Source organism: Stenella coeruleoalba (assembly GCF_951394435.1).
Source record: "Stenella coeruleoalba genome assembly, chromosome: 15".
Lineage (NCBI taxonomy): Eukaryota > Metazoa > Chordata > Mammalia > Artiodactyla > Delphinidae > Stenella > Stenella coeruleoalba.
Window position 1 is genome coordinate 14,509,631 of NC_137161.1, and position 18,837 is coordinate 14,528,467.

General features: G+C 53.6%; 1 protein-coding gene across 1 annotated transcript in view; it reads left to right on the forward strand.

Moving 5' to 3' along the window:
- The window catches only part of CDH22 (cadherin 22), a 71,104-nt gene that overhangs the window by 43,191 nt on the left and 9,076 nt on the right, over positions 1–18,837 (forward strand). Inside the window, exons 7-9 of the mRNA XM_079945384.1 lie at positions 5,864–6,000; positions 17,364–17,485; positions 17,604–17,721. Of these exons, the coding sequence (XP_079801510.1) occupies positions 5,864–6,000; positions 17,364–17,485; positions 17,604–17,721 (377 nt within the window). The remainder of the gene's footprint in view (positions 1–5,863; positions 6,001–17,363; positions 17,486–17,603; positions 17,722–18,837) is intronic.

Consider the following 18,837-nt stretch of genomic DNA (forward strand, 5'->3'; position numbering starts at 1 on the left):
CATGTCAGCCACTGACCCAAGAAATGGGGAAATGGTGATAAGACCCAGTCCCTCCCCTCATGGAGTTTGCGGGCCGTTGCGGGGGGCAGACAGTCAACAAGTAGCTGTTGAGACACATCAACAAATGGTTAAAAGCGATCATTGCTGATAAGAGCTATGAAGAAAATAAACTACTATGTAATGGGATAAGGAGGATTGGGGCCACAGGGGGCTACTTTGGCTTAAGTTGTCAAGGAGCTGGCAGATGTGTTCACATCAGAATGATCAAGAGAGAGCCACCCAAACAAAGATGTGTGGAAGCGCTGTCCAGGTAGAAGGAACAGCAAGTGCAAAGGTCCAGAGGCAGGAACAAGCTTAGTGCGTTCCTGGAAATGAAGTGGTATCCTGGGAGATTTTGCCTAGCATAGTAGGCACCTTGGAAATACAGAAATACAGATGTACAGAGTGGTTTTTCTGAGTCGCTGCACTGGAGAGAGTGGAAGATGCCTCATACTGTGGCGTTTGGCCCTCAGGATGTAGTTAACTCATTCTACAGATGAAGGAACTGAGGGTCTGAGAGGAGAAGCGAGTCTCCCAGTGTCACTCGGCCTGAAAGGGGAAGGAATGAGATTTAACCCATGATTGTCTGCTTCTTGAGTCCAGCCTCCTGCCATTTCACTCCTGCTTCTGACTCTCTTTTTAGTTAGAACTATTTCCAACCTTACACTGTGCCCTTCCCTGTGCGTGAGGCCCAGAGAGTCAGATGGGGGCGAAGGCTGGGGCCCCGTGTGAGTGAATCTAGTGACAGATCTAAGCCTGAGTGGGCTGAGGCAGGGGCTAAGGACTAAGGAGCTCCAAGCAGGGGCAAGGACTCTGGGCACCAAGGAGGGATGGCCCCCGAGCAAGGATGAAGAGGACGAGGTTGGAATGGGAGGACAGCACTCCAGGATGGAGTGATAGTGAGGGCCTGGTGGCAGGAACAGAATCATGGAGCCAGGAGGTTAAGTTCAGGGGCAGGGAGGTCAGCTGGATGAGCTCACGTGAGGGGGGTGGGCTGGAGATGAGGTCATGGGGGGGCACTTGGGGACAAGCTGTGAAGGGCCTTGAATGTCAGATGAAGGTGTGGGACTTTATCCCTAGGCAGTGGGAAGTCTTGGAAGGCTTTTGAGAGGAGGAGGAGAGGGCTCAGATGGGCCCATGCCTGGATTAGGCAGCCTTGCAGATAGACCGTCTGTTTATCAGCCCAGCCCCAGCCCTACCAGCCCCAGCCCCCTCGTGAGTCTTCCTTGAATGCCAAAAACAGGAAAGCCCACACTGGACCAGAGAGAGAGTAAACACTTCATTTCCTCCCAGCAGTCCACAGTGGGGTGCAGCAGAAAGTACATGCACTTTAGAATCATGAATCCTAGCTCAGTTGTAGAATTGTGGGAAAATCACTGCACCCACTCCAAGCCTCAGTTTTCCCATCTCTAAAATGGGTGTCATGGTAGTTCTTGCCTCATTCATTTATTCAAAAAAATAGGTACTAAATGTCTATCATGGACCAGGTTCTACGCTCGGTGGTACCGGGATTAGAGGGAGGATTAAGTGTTTGGTACATAATAGGTCCTCAGGAAATGAACATTACCATTTTTCTCGGTGCTCTGGACACCTGTTTCTCCCCTTCATTCTGCAACCAGAACTAACCACACACAAATTTCTAGGTGTCATGTGCAGGCTTTGAGTGTGTGCTTTAAAAGGGTTAGGGGGAGGGGAAAGAGTCGAAGACAGAATGGGGTGAGCAGAGAAGAATCCCCGGGTCAGGGGAGCAGCCCCTTTTGCATCTGAAGAGTTTCCCCCACTAGCAGCTCAGGTGGGGGCCGCAACATTCAGCCTGCTGCATGTACACGAGCCTGGACACAGGAGCACCGGGCAGCCTGGACACACATGAATCTGCAGACTTTCCTATCTGTCATGCCTGTGTGAGCTATCTATGCACATATTTATGTGGAGAAAACCCACATGCACTCAAGGCAGGAAGAAGTACCCTCCCCACTTCTCTCACCCTGACCTTGACAGCAGCAGCGTTTTGTGCCATGCCCAGGGTGTGGGAGCACCCACAGGTATACCTGGCTGGCCCTCAGGAGGGTGCCCTTAGTTAGATCTGGGAATCTGGACAGACAGACGTGGCTTGGGAACTTGGCTCTGCCACTAACCAGCCCTTTTGACCCGGGGCGAGGCACCTGGCTTCTCTGAGCCTCAGCTTCCTCATGTGTAAAACGGCAGCGGCAGTGATGACTGTTATCTGCAAGGACTGGAGGAGCTCGTGCATGTGAAGCCCTTACACAGGCCTGTCACAAAGTCTTGCTGAGCAAATAAAAATAAGAGCTGATCCATACGTCATGTGCTAGGTGCCCAGCGCTGTTAAAAGTGTTTTATTGGTAGTACTTGTCTAATCCTCACAACCACCCTGTGAGGTAGGTGTTATTATTAGCGCTATTTCTAAGAGGGAACCAAAGACCAGAGAGGTTAAGTGACTTGCTCAGCGTCACACAGCTAGGTTTCAAACCTAGCCAGATGGCCACCAGATCCGCACTCCTGACCGTCATTCCCAGGCTTTCTTTGCACGTGTGCACACGCACACACACACTAGCAGACACATACCCATACTCTGTCACTGTACTCTTCCACCCACACCAACTGCTGTTCCCCTTCCTGCCCTTCAGATCCTGGCTGACCAAATGAGAAGTAGGGCAGTGAGAACTGAGCAGAACCTTCTAGACCACAGATGCCTCCTGTCCTTCTCAGACCGCTGGCAGTGCTGCCATGTCCATACATGGTGCCTCCCACCCCCAGGCACACAGACCACACACTGGGTTGAAGGGTCACCTGTGTCCCACTTACCAGACATTTCGGAACGCTCATTAGAATAACAGTAGTTCTCACTCCGGGAGTCATTTTCCTGGAACCCAACTAGGCACCTGTCCCCTAGCTAGGCACTTAATCCTCCCAACCAGTTGCAAGGTGGGAGTAAAATCGGTTCCATTTTGCTGAAAATTAAGGCTCAAAGATGCAGTGACTTGTCCGGGGACATCGTGGATCCAGACCCAGGGCTGAGCGGCTGCCTCTTGTACCTTCCAACTGCAACACAGCGTCACACACCAGTTTCCACCCACAACACAGACACACAACTCTTGCACCTACACGTGAGGGGTACACGAGCGTCCCCCGCTGCCCCCCACATCTGCCAGGCCACACTCCTTGCCACATACCACGCCCTCCGCCCCTCCCTCCCATTCACTCGCTGGCTCCCTGAGCTGGAACAAAGCTACCTGGGCTCAGCGGCCACACTGACCTGCAGCTCCAAGTCTTCAGCTGGTTAACGGAGGCTCCCCGCGGCTCCCGCCCCATGGCCTTGGGAACAGCTGCCCCCACTTAGATTCCAGCCCCCCTTCCCCTCCAGGAGGGAACAAAAAAGAACTGGGAGGAGGAGGGAGAAGAGAGCAAACAGGTCTGAGCCGAGAGGGGAGGAGAAACAAGAAGGCGGTGGGCATCCTCCCACCATCCCAGCCTCACGCCCAGCCCTGACCAGGTGATCAGGAACCCAAGGCAAGGTCATGCCCCTGGCTCTCTCCTGGACTCACTTCTCCCACCTGTAAAATCAGGAGGAGGTCTCCACGTTCCTTCCAGCTGAGCTGACGCTACTCAGAGTCTGGTTCTACCTCCTTTGGACCCAAACATCCGACAGGCCAGGCTTGGGGCAAAGGCAACCTGAGACTCCATGCATTGCCACTTTGGATGGTTCAGTGCACTAGAAAGAACTCTGGGTGTAGAGGCCCATATTGGGGTCCAGATTCCAATTCTGTGACAGTCCCTGTGCAACCTTGGGCGGGGTTATCACTAGCCCATATGGCACCTTTCGTAAATAAGAAAAAAGTCGCCTTTTGAGAAGATGCTCCCTGGGCTAGGACACATGGCTGGGCAAGCGGAACACTGGCTGGACTTCACCCCCACCCCCCTCTTCCGCCTGTTAACTCTGTGCAGGGCACAACCTGCACAACCGTACTTGGCAGCCCTAAGCTTGGCAAGTTTCCTCTCTGAGCCTCAGTGTCTCCATCTGCAAAATGGGGTGAGATCACATCAGCCTCACAAGATGCCAGGCAGGGATGGACATTGTCTGTCTTGTTTGCCATTTTATCCCCAGGGCTTAGCACATAGCAGCACAGAGAAGGCACTCAGTTAATGTTTAGGCGTAAAGGAACGAAGGGAGGGATGGCTGGAGGAAAAGTAAGCTACAAACAGCTAGGAGCTATACCGGTGAGAGGAATTGTCATCTTGGATCTGAACCTCCCCACACACTTTCACCCAGGTCAGGAGGACCCAGGCTGATCAGGGCCAAGGAGAATATAGGCTTAGCAGCTTAGGGACAGGAAGGGGCAATAAACTAGGGACTCAGGAGATGCCCACTACACCCACGTGCCCAGGCCTTTTCAGTTTGACACGAGCCTCCACTTCCACTACAACAGTGAATATGAAAATAAGGGCTGTCACCTCTGCCCAGTTCCATGAATTACCTCCTCTAACCCACACCAGTGTGAGGTGAGTATGAATCACCCTATTTTCCAGACAACCAAACAGAGGCCAAAGAGGTCCAGTGACTTGTCCAAGGTCACACAGGTGGAATAAGAAGCAGAGGATTCAAAGCCAGCTCCAGCTGCTCCCAGATCTGTGCAGTCCCACTGGACATCATTATCCCCATTCAACAGATGAGGAAACTGAGGCCCAGAGAGGTTTGGTAATGCAGCCAAGGCCCCACTGAAGGGTCATCTCAGGGCTTCGGGTTCCCACAGAGGGTGTTTCTGGTATCCTCAGTTTCCCCGCTCTGGAAGATGGGGGAAGGGCCCCTTTCCTTCTGCTGGTGGAAGTGGGAGGGGCGCCCCGCTGGGGCGGAGCCCCACGCCACCACGCTCCTTTGTCCCCGCTTCACAAAGAGCCCTTGCTAGGCATTAGGGGCCTTCGTCGGCCGTGCAGCCTGGCGGCGCCCCCTCCCGTGTTATCAGCGCCGGGAAGCGGCGGAGAGAGCTGGCGGGGCCTCTCTGGGCCGCCGCCTCCCGAGACATGTGTTGGACACGGGCCTTTCAGGCCTGGAGTAGCCGCACAAAGACCGAGGAAGAAGGCGGAACAAAGGGCTTTTTCACGCGGCAACGAAAAAGCCGCAGATTAGCACAGGCATGCTAAGCTGGCGGGGAGGGGCCGGCGGCCAATCCCCCAGATCCCTTCCCGCCGCCTCCGCTCAGCCCGTGTGCCCTGTCTGGGGCCTCCAGAGAGCCTCAGAGCGACAGAGTCAACCCACTCTCTCCTGCTCAAAACCCCCCTTGGCGCCCCAGGACGCTCAGCCCCCTGAATTCTGCACTCTGCCTGTTCTGATGCCTCCTCCTCCCCACTTCCCAGTTCTGGCCGTTTTTGCACCATAAGCCATTCCCTAAGTAATTCTCACCGCCCTTTGCAGCTTCTGTTCCCCCTGCCTGGAATGCCGTCCTGTCCCTTTCTCAAGCCCAACTCTAGGGTCACCTCTTACGGAAAGATAAGAATCAAATATCCCGCGGGTGCTAACTCTATGCTGGGCCCTTTGCCTTCTTCCAGCCCTCACAACGACCGTGGGACGCAAATCATTAGCCCCATTACCCAGCTGAGGAAACTGAGGCTCAGAAAGCTTGAGGGTTGCCCATGGACACATGGCAGGTACCCAGTGCAGCTGAGATGCAAACTCAGATCCATTTCCACTCCTCTGCTTCTTGTGTCTCCCAGGCAGGTGGTTCCTCTTTGGGGGTAGGGGGGAGGGACATGGGCACAGGCTCCACTGGCGCCAGGCCACCTTCAATCAGCCCCGCCCTGCCTCCCTCAGGTACGCCATTGACCGTGACTCAGATTTGGACCAGATTTTTGATATCGATGCGGACACGGGCGCCATCGTAACCGGCAAGGGGCTGGACCGAGAGACTGCCGGCTGGCACAACATCACTGTGCTGGCCATGGAGGCGGGTGAGCCAGGGGGCGTGGCGCATATGGGAGGGAGGGGCGATGGCTGAGGGCTGGAGCTGGGGCGGGGCAAAGCCCAGGGAGGAGGGGCCAAAGGCTGGGGGCGGGGCAAAGAGTAAGAAACTGGGCAAAGCTAGGGTGGGGGAGTGGTCAGCAAAAGCTGACCCGCAGGAACAAAGATCTGGGAAGGCTCCCAAGCCAAAAAATGAGGGCCAGTCTTGGGTCTGGCTTTCTTACCTCAGCATTTATTGAGCACCTACTACACACCAATCCCTTTTTTAGAGGCTGGGGATACAGCCCTGAACAAGATAGAAGAACTCCTTTCTCCATGGGGTAGAGTTAGACCACCAACAAACTGAGAGAAAGGGCGTACGCATGTCAGCTGCTGCTAAGTGCTAAGTGCTAACAAGAAACTGAGAAAGAAGGAAGCAGAGGAAGGGGATCGGGAGGGGATTGTTTCTCTTAGGGGAAGGCCTCTCTGAAAAGGAGACATTTCAACAGAGAGCTCAGTAAGCTCCCTCTGAGCTCTGCCGCCGTCAGAGGGAAGAGTGTTCCAAGGAGAGGGAACAGCCAGTGCAAAGGGCCTGAGGTAGTAGTTTGCCTAGCGTTGGAGGAACAGCAAGGAGGACAGTGTGGTTGGTGAGGGGCAAAGTGGTCAGCCATTGCAAGGTTTTTGGACTTGACTCCAAATGAGGTGGGAGTCACTGGGGGGGGGTGTTGAGTAGAGGAGGGAGGTTGCCTGACATGATACCTCTGGCTGCTGCATTGCGAATAGACTGGGAGCTCCGAGGCGGGGGCGGGGGCGTGGAGGGGGAACAGGGGCTCAGCCAGAAGTTACATGCGACAGTGCCCGGAAGATGAGACAGTGGCCTGGCCCAGGATGATTAGCCATGTTAATGGTGAGACGTGGTCAGCTTTGGGAGACAGGCTGAAGACAGAGCCCACAGGACCTGCTGATGGGATGGTACAGAGGAGAGATAGAGAGGGGTCAAAGGATGACTCCAAGGTGCTTGGCCTGAGTTTCTGGAAGTGTGGTGTGTGTGTGTGTGTGTGTGTGTGTGTGTGTGTGTGTGTGTGTGTGTGAGAGAGAGAGAGAGAGAGACATGCAATTTGGCACAGCTGGGGAGGAGTGTGAGCTGAGAGAGAAAGAGGGGGCCCTGGGACATGGGGGCCAGACAAGTCAGGCCGTGGAGGAGGAGCTAAGAGCATGGAGGGTCACGCCACCCAGGAGTGGGGACAGGGTCAGTTCTAGGCCTCCTCCACAACCACAGCAACACTGCCACTGCCCCTGCCTGGACCTGCTCTGCAAGCTCCCCCACCCTGTCAGCTCGCCAGGTCTCAGGAGCCAGCAAAGCCTCCAGGAAGCAGTGGTGACAACAGGAATACTCAGAGTCTCTGAGCCTTGGGTGGGGTGGGCGCCGTGCAAACTCCCCTCTGCATACCTCGGCCCCAGGCCCCTCCTGCCACTTCGAGGCCTCCTGGTGGCCTCCCTCCTCCTCCGCCTGCTGGTGCCTCCCACTTCCCAGGCGCCACCAGCCCATTCCAGACAAGGAAGTCCCTAGGCTGAAGTTCCCTTCGTCTCTTTCAACTTCGGTTTAAAAGAAAATACAATGCTGGCTCAAACCTCAGTGCCTGCTGCTCCCGAGCCTTTTAATCCACTTCTCCACCGCATGAAAGGGAGATAACAAAGGTGGCTGGAGAGGAAGTGGTGGCTGGACTGGAAGGAAGACAGCTCGCCCTCCTTACCTCCCCGAACCTGCCCCTTGGGCAACCATGGGGACTGGCCCAGCTGCTGGGCAGAGATGCCTCCTCTCCCTACCCACAGATACATCTCCTCTACCAGCTGTCACACCGCCCAAAGGCCCACCACTAGCAAGCCCGTTCTGGGGTTAAGCATTGTGCTTCTATCCAGTGAGTCTCTTTCAGAAAGCAGCTAGAGACACATACGAAGTCTGCAGCGCTGCCGTTTCACAGGAGAGAGCGTGTCCGGGGGACTCTCCCCCACAAACATTTTACAATGTTTACCTAATAGCTACTGAGCTCCATGCTTCCTAGCACGTACTTTATTGATCATGATCTGTTACAGAGCCGCACCTATTTTACTGATGGGAAAATCGAGGCTCAGATCATTAGGAGATTTGTCCAAGGACGTGCGGTGGCAGAACTGGGATTTGGACCAAGTGTTCCTGGTTTCCTCTGCAGCTTTGCTACGTGGCCTCCCTTTTCCTGGTACTCTGCTCTCGGGACCCCACCCCAACCCCCAACCCTCCCCAGCAACTGAGCTGGGGAAGGAGATGAGTCTCTGCAAGGAAGGGACTGGTCGCTGGGCTAGAGATCACTCCCCTCTGAGCTGCAATTCACAACCCCTGCCCAACCCTCACCGAGGATATTAATCAATGGGGAAATGAATGGTTCCCACTTCACAGTGCTGGTGGGAGGATTAAGTAGGATAATACATGGCAAGGACTTAGCCTAGTACTTAGCTCTCAGTTCATGGTATCTATCGATCTCGACTCTGTGCACTCGGCTTCAGCACCAGCTCTGTGCCAGGCACTTTACAATGCTGTGCTCATTGAATCTTGCCACCTATCAGGTGTTGATTCTGCCGTTATCCCCCGTGCGTGGATGAGGAAACTAAGAGAGGTGAAGTCATTTGTCCAAATTCCCAGCGCGAGCCTGTCCGACTGCACAGCCCGCTGTCACCCAGATGCCCCTCAAGTCATATGTCTTTGGTACCAGGCACGAAGCCAGGAGTGTTGCAAATAATCCACCCACGCCGGCTTCTTGCCACCTCTGTGAGACAAGGACAAATTATTATCCCCACTTTACAGCCAAGGAAATAGAGGCTCAGGAAGGAACCGCGATGGCCCGGAGTCACAGAGCGAGTCCACGCAGGGCCGGGGCTCCCAGCAGCCCCAAGTGCAACACCCGTGTCTTCCTGCTGAAGCATCCCTTTGGCTTCCTCCGAAACGGGGGATGGTGGTGGGGTCACGGTGCCCCGCCTGCTCTGGGTGTAACAAACACGAGGTGACAAGAATCGGAGGGAAAATATTTATACACAGCCGCTGAGCTTTGCCAGCACCTCGGAGGATGCAGCGCTCAGCCGGGAGCCGCCACCTGTCACACCGGATTACCTCAAAGACTCCCGAACCACTTAGTATGCCCGCTCCCCCCGCCCCAAACTTCTGAGTCATCCATTCTGCCCATGCAGACGCTCCTTCCACTGACATTATCTTTAACGTTTTGTAATCATGAAATATTAATGACCGTTATTGAATTTAAAGCACAATTTGTGTCTGAATCCTTCAGTGGAAAGGGCAGTTGTAAAGGGACAGTCTTCAAAGAGATGGCGGGGTGGAGGGGGAGACTTGGAAAGCCAGTGCTGGAGTGGGCGGTGCCGGGGGGCTGCATCCGGCCCCCTCTTCCAGGCCCTAAGCTGGTCCGGAGGGGTGGTCTCTAGCCGCCCCGGACCGCAAAGAGTTAAGCAGATTAGCTAGAGCTTCCCCATCTGGGTCACCCCAGGCCAAGTCACGGTTTTACAGCCCCCCGGATTTTTCCTTACACCGCAAAGCACACTTTATGATTTATATGTGCATTTGTGTGCCTGCTTTGTTCATCTCTCTTCCCCAGGAAACGGTACCTTCCATGAGGGCAGGGTCCCATGTGTATCTGTAGCATTCACACCGGGCCTGGCACTTAGAAGGTGTGTATAAACATTTCCTGAATGGATAGATAGATGGGCTTGCCCACCCAGTTAGGAAGGCAGGGCGACAAGATGGAGAAAAACTGGTTCTAGTGGCATGGCTCCCGGCTGTGAGTTTGGGCAGTCGTTTCCCCTCTTCTTGCCTTAGTTTTCTCATCTATTAAATGGTACCGTATTGGATAGCTATAAGGATACTAACTGTATTGTTAACTATTAATAACAGTGGCTTCTATTTATTTGAAGCTCACAATATACCAGATATTGTGCTGAATGCTTTATAGAAAGTGTCTGCTGAGGGCCTCTTGTCACCCACCTGCTCTGGGCACTGGGATCTGGTGATAAAAAGTCTTGGCCACTGACCTCAGGAGTTCACGGGTGGGCAGAGAGAGACACGTCAACTGTCAGTGGCAACGCAGAGTGCAAGGAAGGGGGAGGTGGGCATTCAGGAGGTGTAGCCAGGGACTTGCCTCCCTACAGGAGAAGGCAAGAGACTTCCCCAGAGGAGGGGACATTTGAGTTGGGTCTCAAAGGCTAAGGAAAGGGGGTTTGGGAGCTCCCAGCAGAAAGAGCCCCACATGCTCAGGCCTGGAAGCTAGGCCGGCAGAAAGACCCCTGTCCATTCTGAGAATGGAGAGACTGGGCGTGGCCAGAGGCTGGAGCCAGAGAATGGCTGGAGTAGGTGGGGTGAGGTGAGTGTGCGGAAGCTCACTGGGCCTCTACAGGAAGGACCGCGGATGTTCTGTGAGCAGCCGGGCATCTCCTGGAGACGACAGGGAGCCAGTGCAGGTTTTAGAGCAGAAGAGGAAGATGGTCAGCTGTGCAGTCCGCAGCAGTCACTCGGGCTGCTGGGGGAGGGTGGACGGGATGGGGGCAGCCTGGAGCAGGCAACAGACGGGAGGCTGTCGAGAAGACTCGGGCTTGGACATGTGCTGAGGGTACAGGGCAGGGTGGGGACGGGCAGGAGGAAGTACCAGGGAGGCTGACTGTGGTGCCATCTGGGGAAGAGGCCCGGCACAGCCCTGCACGGAGGGCTTGCTTCGTAAGGCAGTGAGCTCCCCGTCACCAGAAGTGTGGAAATGAGGCCTGGGTTCCTCTTGGATTGGGTAACTCCCGGGATCCTGTGCCACCTATGTACTTAACAGATGCCACCAGGAACAAAGATTTTTGTGATGTCCATGGAGTCTCATAAGACAGCCCAGAGTATCAGGACCAGCCTAGTCCTAGGGAGGAAAACTTTCTCCCACCCCACCCCCCAATGCCAGGGCCCCTGTTTTACCCAGAAGTCCTCCAGCACCCTACGGAGGACCAAACATCCCCACCCCAATAAGATCAAACCTCCAATCTCCACTTGGACGCCAAACAGATAATCAAAGAAACAGAGAAGGGCACCCTAACCTCATGCTCCCAATGGAGGTGAGTGGGCACGGGGCAGGGAGTGCGAGGCGACCGCCTCTGGCAGCCCTGACACCCCCCTCCCCCGGGCGCACTCCCACCTGCTCACCCAGCCCCCCTCGACGTCCTGCCTGTCTTGGCCAGCTCGTAATTGGGATGATAAATCTTCCTGCCCAGCTGGCCAGCACTAATCAGAGCCTGGTGTTTGGATGCAATTTAATTCCCTCGAGAGGAGGGAGGCGCTGAGGGGACGGTGGAGAAGAGGGTCCAGGCTCTGGTCCTCCCACCCTTGCACCACTGCAAGGAGGTACCTTCCAGCTGCCCCCCACCTCTCTGCCCCCCTTCCTCCCCCCTCTCCCCACTTCTCACTCTCCTTCCCACTCCTGCTCTTGTGACCCCACTTCTCTCTTTCTCTGTGACAGCCAAGGAGAACTTCAGAGTCCAGCTCCATTTGTATTACAAATGAGAAAAGCTTGGTCCAGAGAGAGAGGCAGGAAGAGGGTCACACAGCTTGACTGCTCCCTAGATGGTGGGATCTGGGCGGGGGGAGCGTGAAACCCTCACAGAATTAGTCCATCCAGAGGTCTCAGTCTCTCCCTGTCGTCACCTCCACAGCATCCCAGCATAGTCAGGGGTGCCACAGACAGTGAAATCCATTCATTCGCTAAATCTTTAAGTACCTACTGTGTGCCGTGCACAGAGGGGCTGTGGATACAGCAGCAAACACAAGAGACCAAAATTCTGCTTACTTTCTGGTGAGGGAGATAGATGATGGGCAAGTTAAGTGAGTAAAAATATAGCGGGTGTTGGATAAGTGCTGTGGAGAAAAGTGGAGCAGGGAAGTGGGTAGCTGGTGGGATGACAAGGAACAAATTCAAATAAGGTCATCAGGGGAGGTCTCTCTGGGAAGACATCTGGGCAAAGATCTGAAGGAGGGAAAGGAGGAAACCTGGAGCAGACGGAAGGGGAGAGCCAGGTGAGGGACGAGGCCAGGGAGGAAGATCACAAGGGCCTTACGGGCATGTAGGTCTTGAGCTTATAGTCTGAGTTCCCAGGACTAGGGCAGTCAAGGAAAGCTTCCTGGAGCAGGCAGAGACATTTGTTTGGGGCCTTGAGGCAAGTCGGATTCTGGCAGCTGAAGATGGTCAGAAAGGCAGTACCATTGGATGGTTAAAACTCCCCTTTTGGACCCAGACCCAGGTTCCATTGATGGTTCCCTGTGAGACTTCGGGCAAGTTCTTTAGCCTCTCTGAGCCAGTTTCCTCATCAGCAAAACGGCAATAATTCAAATCCCTACCTCCCACGACGGTGGACAGGATGAAATGAGGCAGCACAGACCCTGGCCCACGGCAGGTGCTCGATATGTGTTTGCTGGTGTCCTGGCAGGAGCATATCCCTAGGAGTTCCCTAACAGGGTCACCAGGCCAGGCCCCATCCCCCCTACACTTCCTACTGGCCTCTAGCCCTCCAAGTCCAGTTTGGTCCAGACACCCAGGTTAGGAACTGCTAGGAGGTGGGGGTCTTCCTTAGAAGGAATCCAGAATCTTACTATCTACAGCCTCCCCTCCCACCCCAGGACCTTTGCACACGCTGTTCCTACTGCCTGGGGCACACTTTCCTTCCCATCCCCTTCATCTGATTACTTCCTAGTTGGATGTCAGCCTAAAGGTCACCTACGCCAGGGCAAATATCCCTGCACCCCACCAGGGTAGGCACCCCTGCCTCATACTCTCACAGTCCTGGACTTTTTTCTCTCTACTTTTATCACAGTCTAGTGTGATATCTGTCCCTGCCGCTAGACCAAGAGGCCGTGTCGGTCTTGTTCAATGTAGTGTTCTTGGTACAAAGGAGGCGCTCAAACTGTAATAGTCAGCAAAAACCAGAAGTCTCGGTTTCAAATTGCCTGGTTCAATCCCCCGTCTGTTATACGTAAGGCATGCTGAGGCCCAAAGAAGGTTAAGGGGCCTGCCCACACAGCACAGCAGCTCTCCCACCCACGCCTGCTCTCTTCCCAAGGCACCCGAGGAATTGCTCACCCTCCTCTGCCCCTCGGCCCCCCAGGGCTATACCTGCCACCTCCCCGGGTTAACGGTGAGCCGGCTCAGAGAGGAAGCACCGGGCTGAAGCACGTTTAATTTTAATTTAGGAATCGGTTAAGACTGCGGGCCTGCTCAGCTCTGGGTTGTCAATCAGCCTTCCTCAAGGCTGCATCAATTAGTTTAAAAATATTGAATGTAATTTTGCCTGACACAACATATTGCAGCTACTGCAAAATATAATTTATTTTAGAAGAAGAAATAATTAAACTAATTTGCATGTCAGTCAGCTGAACTGAAATGCCAAGGGAGGGGCGTGGGACCCATGGGGGATCCAGCCTCTGGACACAGCACCTGCCACTGGGCATTGGGTGAGGTCAGCCTGGGCCTCGGTCCGAGCAGTAGCTGCGTCTGGATGGACAAATATTCAGGCAGCAGGAGGGCCCACTGGCATTGCATCTAGACCATGCACTGGACTTAAGAGTCGGGAGACCTAGGACCCAACCTCAGTTCTGCCACTGACTTGCCTGTGGCTTTAGACAAAGTCTTGCCCCTTTCTGGGCCTCAGTTTCTCCATCTACAAAATGGGTTTAGGGAATTCCCTGGCAGTGCAGTGGTTAGGACTCTGTGCTTTCACTGCCGGGGCCCGGGTTCGATCCCTGGTCGGGGAACTCAGATCCTGCAAGCTGTGTGGCGCGGCCAAAAATTAAATTTAAAAAAAAATGGTTTTAACAAGACCTCCTCTATGGGTTGTTTTGAGGGTCCAATGATGTCATAGATAAGAAAGTTTGTTATAAATTGGAAAATCCTGCACAAAGAGGAATGTTAATTAATTGATGGATTTCTTATTTTATACTAGAAACATTTAAGTTGGTAAAAATTACGCATTATTATCAATTATTACAAATGATGCTAACTGTGATCGGGAGGGGTTTGGAGGAAGCCAATCAGAGGCGAGATACCCGGTTGGACCTCCCCCAGCACCTGCCAATCACCCCTAGGCAGTAGTTTGCAACACTTGCTATTGATACGTATTAGATTCACCTGGAGCTGTTAAACAAACCGTCAACGGGCTTCCCTGGTGGCGCAGTGGTTGAGAGTCCGCCTGCCGATGCAGGGGACACGGGTTCCCTGCGCGTCCGGAGCCTGTGCTCCGCAACGGGAGGGGCCACAACAGTGAGAGGCCCGCGAACCGCCAAAAAAAACAAAAAACAAAAACATCAATGACCAAGGCTTGGGCTTAGAACATTTTAAAGGCTTCCCAGGTGATTCTAATAGCCAAGTTGAAGACTGCCACGATGTCAAGAGCACAGGATGCTGACTTAGGGCTGGACCACAAGCTCTGGGGGGTCCAGACCAGCTCCCAATTCAGGGGTCTGTGGGATAAGCTCTGTAGGTGGCAACTTTAGCGACGTAGAGGCACACCTCTCGGCTGCCCTGCCTCTCAGATCTGCCAAATCCTCACGCCAAAAAGGATTCAGGGCCTTCCCAAGAGGTGATCCATGACATTTGAAAGGAGGAGATAGGACAACAGCAAGACGGTAAGGTAAGGATGTTCTAACTAATCTTATTGTGACAAACATTGCAATATCTACATTTATTTTACACCTTAAACTTACACGGTGTTATATATCAATTACATCTCAATAAAGCTGGGGGAAAAAAGAGGTAGGAGAGGCCCAGCAGAACCCAGAGGAATGCTACAATAATGGGGGTCTCACCAGCAGTGGACCCAACCCTCCAGCAGAGTGACTGCCCACTGAGGATCTTATCCTACTCTGAGGTCCCCCTTCTGCATGGCCCCATAGGACCCTGTCTCTCCCTCCAGCCCTGCACACCCCACCCGCTGCAGGGGAGGGGCCCTGGCCACCCCCTACCCTCCTTCTGCCTCAGTGGGGAGAGAGGTGCCTGATCCTGACAGCGGACCTCAACCTCCCCTCCGAAGCACCCCCCGGCTGGCTGTTTAAGTTCTCTGGCAAAACACTCTTAAAAATAACAGCTCACCCGACATTCCCAGTCACGACTGCCATCTCCCACCCCCAGAAAATCCCCCACTAATCGCTGAAGCAGCAGATCTGGGTGAGCTGAGAAGATAAGGCGCCCCTGCCTAAGGGGAGCTCCAGAGGGGAGTCGGGGTCTGAGTTAATTAAGGACTCCCCCCTCCCCCTGCTTCCTTTCCCTGACCCCCGCAGGAGGTGGCTGCACCTGCCTCCCCATCTCCATTTCTCTTTTTATCAGCACAGGAGCAGCTGCAGTCGGCATCCAGTGGGGCCCTGAGTTCAGAGAAGGAAGCAGCCGCCCAGCCCCGACTGGCCCCCAAAACTCATGGGGTTCCTGGCTGCCTGGAAGCTTCCAGGCTGCCCCCAAAATAGCTCCCTGTCAGCCGGGTCAGAGACCCAGCCTTCAGGTCACCGCTTGGAAGCGGGTAGTTTCCTCTCCCAGGGGATGTCCTTGATTTCACTGGCGGGTAGAACATGTCAGTAATGAACTCATGGCTAAGATAGCCAAGGACAGGGCACCAGTGAACACTCAGGGGTCTGGGTGGGGGGCTATAAAGGGCCAACGTTCAGGGTGCTTCTCGGATGAGGTATCCCAGCAGCCTAGGGTCACTGAGTGTCATTCAAGGATATCTGTTGATTTAACAAATCCTTATGTAACACTTACGTGCTATGTACACAGTTTTAAGTGCTTTGCACCTATTAACTCAATTTGTCCTCTTAACCAACCTGTTACTAGTAGCTCCATTTTGTAGGTAAGAAAACTGAGGCACAGAGAGCTCAAGTGACCTGGCATGGATCACACAGCTACTAAGTGACAGAGTTGAGATTGGAACCACTTGGCTCCCAAGTCCTTGCTCTTAATCTCTATGCGCTGTTCATTTTCCAGGTGTGGAAACTGATACCAGAGCGGGTCAAACACTGTGTCAGAGACAGAGCCATGCCTGAAATTCAAGACTCTTTCTGTCTAAATGTTTCCAGGCTTCATTCATTCATTCAACAAATCTATTAGAACCAGCTCTATGCCACATCCCACAATGCTGGGGACCCAGGGATTAATACAACAGAGGCCTTGACCTCAAAGACATTGCAGTTGGAGGAGTGGGGACTTTGTGGCTTTGCTGAGGACCTTGGCAAAGACCCACCTCCAGTGGACTTGTCTTGCCCTCTCATGATCAGGTCTTAAAAGAGCAGAGACAGCTTTAGTTGTCAGCTGATCAATTCTTTAAACTTTAGCATGTTTTTTAGTTTCCCTTATGCAGTATGGGGATAGAAATTGTACCAAACCATAGGATTTCTGCAAGGATACCTGAAATAATGGATACGGATACTCCAGGAGAAATCTGTGCACTCCACGGTGATGGAATGGAGATGGCAATGTTGATTGTAGTGTTGTTGGAGGTGGGAGTGGGGGGTGGTGATGTGATAGTGATGTGGGTGATGATGGCGGAGGTCATGGTGTATTGGTGGGGCTGGTAATGGAAGTTGTGGTGGAGATGGTGGAGATAGTGAATGATTGGTGATGATGGTGGTAATATTGATGATGGTGGCCACAGGGGGGTGATGGTGGTGGTAAGGGTGGTGAGAGTGATGGCCTTAGTGTTTGTGATGATGGTAGAGATGAGGAAGGTGGTATTAGTCAATGCAGTGGTGGTGGCGGCAGCGATAATTCTAATGGTGATGGTATTGATAATCTAATGGTGATGGTAACAAAGGAGTGGTGATGGCATTGGTGATGGTGATAGTGGTGAGGATGGTGATGGTGGTACTGATAGTTATGTTGGTAGAGTTGGCAATAATAATGCTAATGGTGGTGATGGTTTAATGGTAGTAGTGGTACTAGTAATGGTGATGGTGAAGGTAGTAATGGTGGAGATGGTGACGGTGTTGGTGATGGTGATGGGGTGGTACTGGTGATTATGGTGATGGAGGTTGTGGTGATGATGCCAGTGGTACCAGTGCTAATGGCAGTGGTGGTGGTGGCAATAGTGACAGTAATGGTGATGGTTACAGTGGTGATCTAATGGTGGTGATGATGATAGCAATGGTGGTGGTGGTGATGACCCAGTTAGTTAGCCAGACATCCTTGGTCCTGGTCCTAATATGAGCTTGATCAACCCACAGATCTCTCAGTGTGACCTCACTGCCTACTCTTGTCCTAGCAGTAGATGGGGGGGGGGGGGTTGTCTAAATCTCACACTTGATGCCTCCCACCCTACGGCTGTGCTCTTGTTACAGACAATCATGCCCAGCTATCCCGGGCATCCCTAAGGATCCGAATCCTGGATGTGAACGACAATCCCCCAGAGCTGGCCACACCCTACGAGGCAGACGTGTGTGAGGATGCCGAGCCAGGCCAGGTAGCACTGAGGGGCTGGGGACTGGGGGTCGCTGTCAGTACTGGCCAGGACACCCTCTACTCAAGCCCAGGGTGGGCTTGGCCTCACCTCCGCTCCCTGCCCCCTCCTCACCCTTCAGCTCATCCAGACCATCAGTGTGGTAGACAGAGACGAGCCCCAGGGCGGGCACCGCTTCTACTTCCGCCTGGTGCCCGAAGCTCCCAGCAGCCCTCATTTCTCTCTGCTCAACATCCAAGGTGAGTTATCTCAGAAAACCAAATCCTAGGATCCATGGGGGGAGGGGCTTAGCCTCCCCAACCCCTTCCCATATTACAGAGGCGCCCAGAGGGCCAGCGGTGGGTCCAAGATCACACAGAAAGTCTGAGCCAAGCTGGAGATGTTACCCAGCCTGCGAGCCAGACCCTGAAGAACAAGCAGGAGGTGGGTTGGCTGAGTGGAGGAGGGCTTCCCAAGGATAGAGAATGGTAGATGGAAAGATACAGAGAGGGAATCCATGAGGAGTGGGGCGGTGGCCCAGCATCCAGGGTGGAAAGAGCCCCTGATCTAAGTGAAGATTGGAATCAGCCACACGCACACACTCCCACCCCTCCGTTTACAAAGTGCTTTATCCCACTCGCGTTTCTCTTTACATCCTCACGATCACCTTGGGAGGTGGTTTTCTTACCCCTCCCCCCATTGTGCAGGTGATGAGACTCTAAGAGGATAAGGGACCTACCCAGGGTCATATAGGGAGTCAGTGGTGAGGCTGGGACTCAAACCCACACCTGTCTTAGTTCCAATGTACTTCCTGCTTGCTACCTTGAAAGCAAACTGCCCCTCCCATCCTGAGCTGATCCCATTGTGAGACCCACCCCTGCAAATTCCCCTTCAGTGAGAAGTTGAGGTCTGAACCTTTGAGGAGTAGACTGGGGGACGGGGTGGTCAAAGAACTGGGAGTGAGGGACCTGGGTCCCAGCCCAGGCTCAGTTGAAGGCTTTCTATGCAACCCTAATGCCTGCCTCAGTTTCATCATCTGTAAAATGGGGCTGAAGATGCCGGCCAGGCAGCTAGGTGGTCCCAGTGAGATGTGGGTTACAGAGGTATATTGTCAGTACCTAGAACATGGCCTTTCCTTCATTCAGCAATTATTTGTTGACCATTTATTGAAATACAGTCCCTACATGTCAGGCACTGTTCTAGGTCCCGAAAATGCAGCGGCATGCAAGACAAAATCCCTGCCTTCATGGAGTTTATATTCTACAGAGGGGAAACAGAAATTAAACAAATGAATATTATGATGGGGTTGGTAAGTGGCTGGCAGGGAGGAATAATGCAATCTTCACGAGTCTGGACTTTGTTCTATTCAGTGCTGG